A 12,663-nucleotide genomic window follows, 5' to 3' on the forward strand; every position below is an offset into this window, starting at 1 on the left:
GAAGAAACCCTCTTTTGGCTGCCACTCACATTTCAGAGCTTGCAGTGAGCTGAGATCCGGCCACTGTACTCCAGCCTGGGCGACAGAGCGAAACACCGAGGCAAAAAAAAAAAAAAAAAAAACAACGAAAATAGCAAAGACAACAGCCTAGACCTACATTGTGGTCTTACGATTTAAGGATCATAGTTGAGTATTATGTTACATGTAACCACAGCCATTCTGGTCACAGTCAGGAGTTATTGATTGTTAATAGATCTGTTCTAGCACAACCTTTGACAAACATGTGGCTAACCTATAAATCCGTTCATCCATTCATATATAAGGCATTGAGTGTACTGTCCATTTTATGTTTTGATCAAGATCACCATACCTTGTCTGCACCTGTTATCAACTGAGCTTTTCCTAATTTTGTATTTAGGACAGATCTTCAGGAATATTTCCATATCTCAAACTGCCAAGGCAAACTTTATATACTATTATTTTCTCACCTATTAATGATATAAAATCGTGAATATTTTCACTGATCCCTCAGCAGAGTTTCAGTCATGTTTTCAATAGGAGTAATTACTTAGCTTTACAGTTTGGGAGGGATTTAATTGTCACTGGATTAATTGGTTCCCTTTTTCATGTATGTGGTGGTTTGATACTGATATTTTACAACATGGGACCACGTCTACCTCTGCACCAGACCATTTTACAATTTCAGATTGTTGCCATAAAACATTTATCGCCTCTATTTTAGTACCTTTGTTAGGACATTTTTATGACTTTCTCTGCTACATGATTATCGTTCCACTTCAGCCCATCATTAATTACTTTGTGGTTAATACACATCACAGCAGAAGCCTTTACATTGGGTCTTCAATCATCTAAACTGCACAAGCACGGGAAGTCATTCCCTGTCCATGTATATTGACTTTAATTTGCCAAATGATTACTATTAGTGATACTATTGCCTGCAATAATTTTTATAGCTCAGATAAAACTAGTCTCATTGCTGAGCAGCTCCATTGGCCACTTGATGGTATAACAAGCTTCTGAGTTTATTGTTTTCTGAATTGATGCTTAAGTATGCTAGGTCCTAATTCCGAGTTATAAAACTAGTTCATATGAAGCCACACTAGTTACTAAGATACCTGAATTTATTTTATTGTTACTAAATTTCTCCACTTACTTCATATCACTTGCCAGTGTCAAACATTTTTCTAGAAAATTCTGTTAAGTAGAACATCTGTGTCAGTAAGACAGTGTAGTATGATCAAATGACAGAATGCATACCCTTAGGTGTTTGTGTTACTAAGGTACTCATCACCAAGTACTTTACCAAGTCAAATGTGCCATTTATTAGGTTTTTGAAATTTTTAGTATTCCCTACACTTCTTGAATCCCTTTTTCTTTGCCACTTACCATCTCCATGACCTTGGGCAAATTACTGAAACTTTCTGAGCCTTAGTTTCTTCATTCATAAAGTAGATAGTAAGACTTACCTCACAGATTTGTGAGGATTGCATGAAGTATCTGCAAAGGTGCTTTCTAAACTGTGATTTGCCATACAGTTGTAAGGAGGTATGGTGAAGGTGTTCATCAGAGGCCAGTTTGATTGTGACTTTGATAGAGTTGTGTTTCAATAATCTTGGTTAAGGTGGGGCATGGTGGCTCATGCCTGTAATCCCAACGCTTTGGGAGGCCAAGGTGGGCAGATCACCTGAGGACAGGAGTTCGAGACCAGCCTGGTCAACATGGTGAAACCCCGTCTCTACTAAAAACACAAAAATTAGCCAGGCTTAGTGTCATGCGCCTGTAGTCCCTAGTCAGCTACTGGGGATTCTGAGGCAAGAGAATTACTTGAACCCGGGAGGCGGAGGTTGCAGTGAGCCAAGATTGTGCCACTGCACTCCAACCTGGGCAACAGAGCGAGAATCCATCTCAATCATAATAATTATAATAAATAATCTTGGTTAGACTTCAAGCCACACTGTGGCATTCTTTTACCTTGAGTTAAGTATAAACTACTTTGAACTGTGTTTAAATGGAATGTATAAACCGAAGGCATCCCTAGCTGGAGTTACCTGGATTAACTTTTTGCTGCAACTACTGGGGTCAACAGAAAGGGGCAACATTTCTCGTACAAGGAGCCCATGCCTAGATGTGGCTTCTTTCCTGTCTACTCAGAATAGGCTGTGTGTGTCAGACCTAAGTCTTTTCCTACAAGGTGAGATTTTTTTTTTTCCTACGGGGTGTGAGAGTCGGGCTTATTGGCTGTGTATAGTTGGGGAGAATTACAGCTGTGGTGGTGTGTGGCTCAGTTTACTTGGCGACTTTTCTTCCTAGGCTACAGATCCTTCTAGGCCCTGGCCTTCTTCTTTTTAGCTGCTTTTTTCTAGGTAGAGTAAGTAGTTAGCAGCACACGCTGGCTCAGGAGTCAGGTAGACCTGGATTTGAGCCCAGACCTCACTGCCTGCTCAATACCCACCTCATAGGATTGTTAATGGGCATTAGATGAGAAAATGGATATATATAAAATTTAGCATAGGGTCTGGTAGCCAGTGAGTAGCCAATATTTATGTGTGAATTTATGTATCTCCTCTGGAGAGAGTATAACTAGTAAACATGGAAAAGCTTCAGAGCCTTAAATTTACCCATTATTGTTTATTGTTCCTGGTCTGTGGATTCTCTGCCTTCTGTCAGTGGTAAACCAAAGTACCTTTCACTTCTTGCTTTGCTGTTTCGTTCTTTTTTTTTTTCTTTTTTTTTGGAGATGGAGTTTTGCTCTGTCACCCAGACTGGAGTGCAGTGGCGCAATTATGACTCACTGTAACCTCTGCCTCCTGGGTTCAAGCGATTCTCCTGCCTCAGCCTCCCGAGTAGCTGGGATTACAGGTGTGCACCACTGCACCTGGCTGATTTTTGTATTTTTAGTGGAGACGAGGTTTCACCATGTTGGTCAGGTTGGTCTCGAACTCCTGACCTCAGGTGATCTGCCTGCCTCGGCCTCCCAAAGTTCTGGGATTACAGGTGTGAGCCACTGTGCCCGGCCTTCTCTTTCATTCTTGTGGGTGGTTCTCACCAACCTTGTTTTGTCCTCAGACTCTTCCCCTTTTCTAGGTGAAACCAACCCCTTCCTCCAGGAAAGCTTCTTTCCTCAGGGTAGAGCTGCCTTTTAAATTGGTTGGTTGAATTTTGGGTTTTGTGGGCTGGTGTCCTTAAAATCATTTCTGGCAACCTCAGAATGGTCTGCCTTGAGTCTCATGTCTTTATGTCACGGGGAATGACAGTCTTTTCTCCCTTCTTTCTTCTTCATTGTGTTGGAAAGTGTCCTCCCAGTTTCTATTGGCAAGTCTTCATTTGAATAAATTCCAATTCTTAATCTACTTCAAATATATTGAATCATCATCTGCTTCAAAAATGTAATGAAAACCGGCCGGGCGCGGTGGCTCATACTTGTGATCCCAGCAATTTGGGAGGCTAAGGTGAGAGGATCACTTGAGGCCAGGAGTTTGAGATTAGCGAGAGCAACATAATAAGACCCTTATTTCTTCAAAAAAAAAAAAAAAAAATCTAAGCATGGTGGTGTGCGCCTGTAGTCCAGCTACTCAGGAGGCTGAGGTGGAAGGATTGCTTGAGCACAGGAGTTCAAGACTGCAGTGAGCCAAGATTTCTCTACTGCACTCCATCACTCCACCCTGGTGACAGAGCAAGGCCCTGACTCTTAAAAGAAAAGAATCGTATAAATACCCAGTGAAAAACCAAACAGTCTTATTAAATTTGGAGCCAGATCTTGTTGCTAGAAAATATATTGATTCTGAGGCTGCTCTCACTTTGGCACCTACTTAGAAAATGGTCTTAAAGACAGAGTAGCACCAAACTTCAACTTTCTTCTCAAGGCTAGTGGAAGACCAAAAAGTGGAACAACTTTTTTATTTTGGGACTTAAGGTTTAATGCTACATTATCTCGTTTTCTGCCAGTAGTTTATGTGCTACTCTAAGTGATAGCAGATCAACTCTCAAATCTCAGTGGATTAGCATAGTAAAGGTCTATTTCCTGCTCATGCTACATGTCTAAAATGGGGGTGGGTAAGGGCAGAGGGCAGGCTCCTCGACATAGTTACTGCTGCTTCACATAGTCACTCAGTTACCTAGGCTGAGGGAGTCTCTACCATCTTGCCAGTCATCATGATAGAAGAGAAGCTATAGGTCAGGCATGGTTGCTCACACCTGTAATCCCAACAAGTTGGGAGGCCGAGGTGGGAGGATCGCTTGAGCCCAGGAGTTCAAGACCAGCCTGGGCAACATAGTGAAACCTTGTGTCTACAGAAAATAATAATAAAATTAGCCAGGCATGGTGGTGCACACCTGTAGTCCCAGCTACTCAAGAGGCTGTGGTGGGAGGATCACTTGAGCCCAGGAGGTCAAGACTGCAGTGAGCCATGATCATACCACTGCACTCCAGCCTGGGTGACAGAAACTCTGTTTCAAAAAAAAAAAAAAAAAAGAGGTTATACAGAACTGACACCTATTCTCTACTTTGCCTGGAAGTAATCGCCTTATTTCTCCTCTTAGTCCATTGGCCAGAACTGGTCATATGGCCTCACCTAAGTGCATGGGGGCCAGGAAGTATACAAGAGCACATGGGATGTTTGGTGACCATTGCTGTCTCTGCTACATCTGTCTCTGCGATCTCAGGCTGGTCTGGATGTATCTAGATGAAGAATGGATATGGGCAGTTTTTGTTTGAAGAAGCTAATGATTATGTATGGAGTAGTTTGTAATTTATTAACATTATAATAATAAGCAAATGCAGGTGGTCAGATGTGTCAGGCCATTCCTTGGTAATCGTGTCTCCTTTCTTGAAGTTTCATTAAAGAACGATCAAAAGTCAGCACAGTTCCTCTGAAGAGTAAGAAGGCCTCCAGTTTTCATGAGTTTGCACGGAATACCAGTGATGCTTGGGACATTGGCGATGATGAGGAAGAGGACTTTTCCTCACCTTCTTTCCAAACTCTGAACTCAAAAGTTGCTTTGGCAACTGCAGCCCAAGTTCTAGAAAACCACAGCAAGCTGAGGGTAAAACCAGAACGGTCCCAGTCAACGACATCGGATGTTCCTGCCAACTACAAGGTCATAAAGTCCAGCAGTGATGCCCAGCTGTCCAGAAACTCTAGTAAGTCCTTCCTGCTCCCTTCATAGCCTCAGGCTTCTCAGCAGCGTGCATTTTAAATAAAAGCGATTTTTCTTTGTGGCCTCACTCAGATAGATATTCAGTGGGGTGGTAAACTCAAGCCTGAGATATGGCATCATTAAGCCTGAGTGGTCACAAGCTATACTTACCCCTCCCACAGTGGTGGCTGCCCAGTCTGGTAACCTGGGCCTTCACTTTCTAACACCCAGGTGTTGTTTGCCATTCTCCTCTTCTCTTCTTCCTTTCCCTGTGGTGGAGTCCAAAACTTCTGGTTTGATTGCTTCACATTGCTTTAGGCCTGGTCAGGTTTAGAAATATTAACTAATTTAAAGCTGTTAGTGGCTGAATTTCACAATTGTTTGGCCACTGTGGTTTGACTTTCTCAGCCCTGGGGAACAGCTACTAGCATAAAATTGTCTCTTCCTGTTCCTGAGGGCGGGAGCAAATGTGCCTAAAGGCCCCAGGTCTCGGCTTCCTGACCATCAGGCAGGTCCCATCAGGTTGGGTGGGATGGAAGTAGAGGCCTCTCTGTTTCTTTTCGGGAAACTGGCCAGAGTAACGGTTGATGCGATGGTGGTTTTATTAGACCTTTGGGGACTCTCAGTGTATTCCTTTAAATATTCATGGTTGTGTTTAATGTTGCCCTAATGGGTTTTATGAAAGTGTGTTGGGAACTGGAGAGGGAAGCTTTGTCATTGCAGTGAGAGTTAAAGCGGTGAGTGGGTAAAGGATGAAAAGGAAGTAGAAGAACATCAGAGCCCTGGCTCATGTTCTGAGGGAACTTTTTTCATGGCTGTAAGGTCTTTGCAATCATTCCACAGTTATTTTCCATCACTGATTTGGGCTCTAGCGTGAACCTTCAGTGCCATGCACAGATAGGCATTCAGTGTTACTGACCAGGTGGCCACAGCTGCAGGCTGTGGAAGGTGTCTACACACGGTGATGGAGGGTCTCCAGAGATTCCCAGTGTGAGGAAGGCCCCTACTGTGATCCATAATGAGCTGCCCTGTGCAGCCAGGACCTCCCCAGCCCAGCCCAGAGCATTCTCCCTGAGGAGGTTTTCTCCTGCGGGCATCTGTCTGTAAATAGGTAATAGCGGAGATTTACATCTGTCTCAGCTCTGCAGTGTGTCTGCATTTTCTAGTCCTCTCGTTACACTAGGCGTCCCAGCCAACTGCCTCGTGGAAGTTGTTTTTGTAAGCCTTCTAGTAGTACTGGTTGGTTGATATTCACTGTTTAATTTTTGTTATGACTACTACTTTTTAAGGCCCAGCCGTGTGAAGAGTATGAGGCAGTCATGTAAGCACAACTAGAATTAAAAACTGAGTTTTGCTTGTGATAATACAAGAGTTCCAGAGTCAGGCTTACCTAAGGTGGTTTTTCACCTCTCACTTGCAAATAATTTAACCTCCCTGAGCAGTTTCTCGTCTGTAAAATAGTTATACATTCCTACCATGTGTTCTAAGGATCAAATGAGAGGTCATATGTAAAAGTGACCTATATGCCTTATACATGGGAAACACTCAATATATGTGAGTCCTGTAGTGCTTATTCACCCTACCTACCATCCTGTCTAGAAATGTCGAGAACAAGACAGAGTTCAGTTTGAGTCTTTGTTTGTTATTTCAGTCATATCCTGGCAGAATTAAGAACTGGTTCATTTTGGTGGGAAATGTAGGTGCACAAAGGAACCGCAGCCACCAAAAGGCAGGATTGCCTTAGGCCAGAGCTTCTCACCAGGGCAAACTGATGGGCCAAGAACCAGGTACAGGATGTGTGGAGATATTGATCCTCTTAGTCCATGGAGCAGCCGGGGGTTCCGGGGCCTGTGGAGAGCAACCACCTCCATTTATTGCAGCCTTGTGCTTTGTGGTGTCATCTGCCTTGTCATCATTCCTTATGTGCTCTGGGATGTGGAATGGGAAGGAAAACTCTGCCTTAGACTAAACTAAACTCACTGTTTGGCATCAAGAAAAGTTCCAAGTTGGGGTAGAAAGAAAACATTTGATTTTCCTTTAGAGTCACCAAAAAAGTTCTCAAAAGTTGCTGCAGCTTCTGGAGTCTCTGTTAGCACCTAAGGTGCCTTGGTGTGTTTGATATAAATGCAGCCCTTTCTCTGGGCAGTGAATGGAGCGTGGCTGGGTTCTGGCCCCTCGCTGCCCCTCAACTGGGCACCTCAGACAGTGCACACAGGCAGCCACAGTCTTGGGGAGGAGACACGATGCTGAACGGTTAGGTTTAAGGCTTCTCAGAATCCATGCTCCTCACACAGCCCGTTCTGTTTCTTTTTCAAATGATCTCAGGTGATACATGCCTGAGGAACCCACTCCACAAACAGCAGTCACTCCCTCTCCGGCCCATCATCCCCCTCGTTGCCCGGATCTCGGATCAGAACGCCTCTGGGGCCCCCCCAATGACTGTCCGGGAGAAAACCCGCCTAGAAAAATTCCGTCAGCTTCTCTCCAGCCACAACACTGACTTAGGTGAGTCCCTGTGAGCCCAGGCAAGGTAGGAGCTTTTGGTGACTGGAATTCTCAGAGACCTGGAAGCTACTGCTCTTTATTCTTCCTTCTTTTACTTTTCTAGCTTCTCCTGACCTGGTGCCCATTGCAGTGACATGCAGGTATTAAGTCAGACATATGTTACTAGAGATTATGGACCAAATTAGGTGGGACTGGTTTCTGTGGCCTGTAGACCCTAGTGCAACTATTCTGACTTTGATCTCCTCTATCTCATGGTGACTCTGGCTGAAATCTACACCCACTGGTCTTTCTCTTCCCCTCTAACTTTCATCTCTGAGCTGACAGGACTGCTACTGCAAGGCCATGTCCTTGGCACTTGGCTGCTCAGGGCTGTTTTGGGCTTTTCCCTGTGCTTATGGGTAGCAAGTGGTGGTGGTGGTCTTACATGAATGGAAGGAGACATCAGGCAGTGCTGGTTGCGGTTTGCTTTAGAGCATTTGTGGAGAGTTCACCTAACAAGGCTGTTTTCTCTTTACAGATGAACTGAGGAAGTGTAGCTGGCCAGGGGTTCCCAGGGAGGTTCGACCTGTAACCTGGAGACTCCTGTCGGTGAGTTCTACCTACTGTGTAGAGAAGTGTGAGCCTCACACAGCCCTTCTTGCCTGATGAGGTTAGTCTGGACACATTGGTCTTAACTCCATAGACTTCTCTAGTCCTACTGGATATGACAGAACTATGGGACTGTAGTCCTATTTCTGTGCATAAAGAAACACATTCTTGAGAGTTTATTCACACACATGTAGAGGTACACAGACTTGTACCAATAGTCATGGTCTCACGTTATTAACAGCGAGGAAGAAGAATAGAGTGAGTGAGATAGGGTGACCCCAGCACTTGCTTTGAGCAAGCTCAAACATTCCCTGTGCTTTACTCCTGTTTCAGTTGGAGTAACCAAAAGTTGAAACCCACTTTGATCTGTAAAGAGTTGATAAATGGGCCTCCCTTGGAAGCCTTACTAGTCCTGCTTTCACCAAGTACAGAGCACTGTGCCAGCCGCTACGATAGGAACACTTGGGTTTCCTGAGCCTGTAAAATTCATTCATTCATCTAGTGAGGATTGATTGAGGGCCTGCTGTTTGCCAGGCATAGTGCCAGATGCTCTGAGCAGATACAAAAATGAATAAACCACAGTCCCTGCTCTCCAGGCACTCACTGTGGAATGCATTACATAAATGTTTTCAAGAAGAAGGGTCTGTCTCCTGACTGCTCGCCCCACCTCTACTCTTGCAACCATGTAATCATTGCCTCTGCCACTTCTAATCAGTTTGAATGCTATTCAGAGTAGATTTGGTGAGAACGGAAGGGGAACAGAAAATATAAGAATGAGAGTGGGATCTAGACCAAGGATAAGAATGAAAGTTGGCCTGGAGCTTTGGCTAGGCTGGGGGCTGCTGCCAGAAGTTCTGTCTGAGTGTTGTAGCTGTTATGTCACGGATTCCATTCAGCTGCTTCCTAAGCTGGTAATTCTGAAAGTTACACTGGAAAAGAATGTAACTGGCACCAACTTACTTGGCACACTGCTGAGATGTGCTGTAGAGGTTGCTATATCCCTGCATTTCTCAGAAGTATGGCCCTGGACACACGCAGCCCTCCAAGGCCATGACTTGGGTCCAGCTCCCTCCCACTGACCTACATTCACTCCTGTACTGTGCCAGCTCTGGGAGCTGAGGAGTGCTCACCAGTGGCTCAAGCTTCAGCACAGTACAGGGCCAAGGGAGTAAATAATCCTGGGAAAGCTGGCCTTGCTTCATCTGCTCACATGTGGATCTCATTCAATGAGAAGAGGGCAAAAAATGGGTGGCCAGAACCAAGAAGGGATTTACCCTTGGCAGTTTTCCTTCTTGATAGTTTCCAAACCACTGCATAGATTAAAATAAAAATTAAGGATTTATCCAACCATTGTCTTTCCCTATCTGACCAGCAGTCTTGTCTATAGGGCTATCTCCCAGCAAACACTGAGAGGAGGAAGTTGACCCTGCAGCGGAAGCGGGAGGAATATTTTGGCTTCATTGAACAGTATTATGACTCTCGAAATGAGGAACATCACCAGGATACCTACAGACAGGTATAGTCATCACCTGCTGCCTCTTTGCTTACCAGTCATACACTTTAGGTGTGTCTCATGGTAGTGCTCTCAGGGTACAGGCTTTCCAAGTCCTCAGGCTGTGGTATATTGGTTAGGAGTTAAATTTATCCTCAAAACTGTTTCCCCTCTTTTCATTCAGCAGCTCTGATTTTAGCCATTTTAAATAGACAGACTTTTTTGGCACTAGTCAATGCGGTGCTTCTCAAACTTTAATGTACATACAAATCACCTAGGATTTTGATACGATCTCACCTAGAGATTATGAGAAAATGCAGATTCTGATTTAGCGGGTCTCGGGTAAAACCTGAAGTTCTAATGTGCTCCCTTGCAATGCTGCTGCTGCTGGTCCACCAACCACGCTATGAGTAGTAAGAGTTATCGAGTATGGAGAGGAAAGACAAGCTCACTTAGCAGTGGTCCAGTCCCTCTGGACTATGACATCAGTATGTCTTCCTGGCAGCTGCAGTGCTGTTTCGGCCTCTGTGACTGTCTGTAGGAGCTGTAGCTATCAGTAGTCTTGTCAGGGAGTCTTCCGTCTGCCCATAATGGTCCTCATGGTCTGCAGAAAGGTCTGCTCCCAACATCACACATGGAGGGAGGAGAAGAGTAGGCCAGGGGTTGCAGAAAGTGAAAGGTGGGCAGCTATCTACAACAAGCCTCAAGAACTGAAGTAGCCTCTGCTGCTGCTGCTGACACAGTCTTTTGCATAGCTAGACTGGGCGTTGGGAAATCCCCGAATTGAAATGGACATAGTGATGTCTTTGGTAACAGAAGTAAGAACTTTCAGCTTCAGTTACTGAAGGCCAACTGCTTTTGGTCCTTCCCCACTTTTTTTTTTTTTGAGATGGAGTCTTGCTCTGTGGTCCGGGCTGGAGTGCAGTGGCGTGATCTTGGCTTACTGCAGCCTCCGCCTCCTGGGTTCAAGTGATTCTCCTGCCTCTCAGCTTCCCGAGTAGCTAGGATTATAGGCATGCGCCACCAGGCCCGGCTAATATTTTGTTTATTTTTTTTGAGACGGAGTCTTGTTTTGTCACCTAGGCTGGAGTGCAGTGGTGCAATCTCGGCTCACACCAGTCTCTGTCACCCAGGTTCCACCAATTCTCCTGCCTCAGCCTCCTGGGTAGCTGGGATTACAGGCGCACACCACCATACCCAGCTAATTTTTGTAATTTTAGTAGAGACAGGGTTTTGCCATGTTGGCCAGGCTGGTCTCGAACTCCTGACCTCAGGTGATCCACCCACCTCAGCCTCCCAAAGTGCTGGGATTACAGGCGTGAGCCACCGCACCCAGCCCTTATTTGTGTATTTTTAGTGCAGATGGGGTTTCATCATGTTGGCCAGGCTGGTCTCAAACTCCTGACCTCAAGTGATCCACCTGCCTCGGCCTCCCAAAGTGCTGGGATTACAGACGTGAGCCATTGCCCCTGGCCCTTCCCCACTTCTTACACATCATGACTTCATAAACAAGTTCATCTCTCGTTCCCTATTTTAGGACATTTATGCAGCTTTCTGAGCTCTTCTAGTTCTTAGGAACTGTCGATGAGTAAGATTCTGAAAGAGGGGTACCTACTTGGATCATACCTGCTACATACATGCCAGCCCAGAGTGAAACAGACTTCAGAGCAGTAAGAAAAAACCCTCAGGCTGTGAAGCCTATTGCCATTTGACTTAAGTGGTTTCTTTTGGGCGGTTTCCTAATAAACTACTGTTATCATGGAAACATGTTCCATATAGGCAGGTAGGTATAACTAGATTTTTTTTCTGTGTCAGTCACTTCTTTCTGAAGATAAACTGTGTTTTCTTACTACTTTGATTCCCATTTCTTTAAAAAAAAAAAAACAAAAAAACTTGTCAAAAGAATAAACTGGACTGAGCACGGTGGCTCACACGTGTAATCCCAGCACTTTGGGAGGCCGAGGCGAGTGGGTCATCTGAAGTCAGGAGTTCGAGACCAGCTACGCCAACATGGTGAAACCCCGTCTCTACTAAAAATACAAAAATTAGCCAGGCATAGGGACAGATACCTGTAATCCCAGCTACTTGGGAGGCTGAGACAGGAGAATCGCTTGAACCCTGGAAGCGGAGGTTGCGGTGAGCCGAGATAGTGCCAATTACACTCTAGCCTGGGGGACAAGAGTGAGACTTCGTCTCAACAAAAAAAAAAAGAACAAACTGGCATTTGTGTTTTTGGACATGCCTTCTCTTTTTCAGATTCACATTGACATTCCAAGGACGAATCCTCTCATTCCGTTGTTCCAGCAACCACTTGTACAGGAGGTGAGGGAATTACTTAATGTTCTTTGGCGCTTCTCCCTGCATAGTTCTGTGGCACCTGTTTACAGGTTTGCGGCTAATCATAATAGTACCTTACGTTCATATATGCAGCTTTGGTTCCTTTAGAGCACGGTTTCATGCATTCTCATTTCATCTTCATAACAAATCTGTGAGCGGAATAACACTTTGAAAGGCTAAGGAACTTGCTCAGAATTTCGAGTCTACTTGGTGGCAGAATGAAGAAGCCACATCTTAGAATTCCTATTCCTATATTTGCTCTACTTTATCAAGCTGGAAGTAGTGATTTTTTAAATTGTGGTAAAATATACATAATATAAAATTTGCTATGTTAACCATTTTTTAGTGTACAGCTCGGTGGCATTAAGTACAATCACATTGTTGTATAACCATCACCATCCACTTCCAGAACATTTTTCATCTTCCCAAACTGAAACTCTGTACCCTTTAAATATTAACTCCCTTCCCCAGCAGCCTCCATTCTATTTGTCTCTAAGAATTTGACTACTCCAGGTAGCTCAAATAAGTGGAATCATAAAATATTTGTCCTTTTTTGACTGGCTTATTTCACTTAGCATAATATC

At 44.5% G+C, this 12,663-nt stretch overlaps 1 protein-coding gene across 1 annotated transcript in view; it reads left to right on the top strand.

Annotated features, from left to right (window-relative positions):
- TBC1D22B (TBC1 domain family, member 22B) overlaps nucleotides 1-12,663 on the top strand; it is a 73,132-nt gene that overhangs the window by 15,995 nt on the left and 44,474 nt on the right. Inside the window, exons 3-7 of the mRNA XM_011986615.1 lie at nucleotides 4,854-5,161; nucleotides 7,483-7,662; nucleotides 8,180-8,250; nucleotides 9,638-9,766; nucleotides 11,999-12,064. Of these exons, the coding sequence (XP_011842005.1) occupies nucleotides 4,854-5,161; nucleotides 7,483-7,662; nucleotides 8,180-8,250; nucleotides 9,638-9,766; nucleotides 11,999-12,064 (754 nt within the window). The remainder of the gene's footprint in view (nucleotides 1-4,853; nucleotides 5,162-7,482; nucleotides 7,663-8,179; nucleotides 8,251-9,637; nucleotides 9,767-11,998; nucleotides 12,065-12,663) is intronic.

Source organism: Mandrillus leucophaeus, unplaced genomic scaffold (genome assembly GCF_000951045.1).
Source record: "Mandrillus leucophaeus isolate KB7577 unplaced genomic scaffold, Mleu.le_1.0 Scaffold3, whole genome shotgun sequence".
NCBI classification, from domain to species: domain Eukaryota; kingdom Metazoa; phylum Chordata; class Mammalia; order Primates; family Cercopithecidae; genus Mandrillus; species Mandrillus leucophaeus.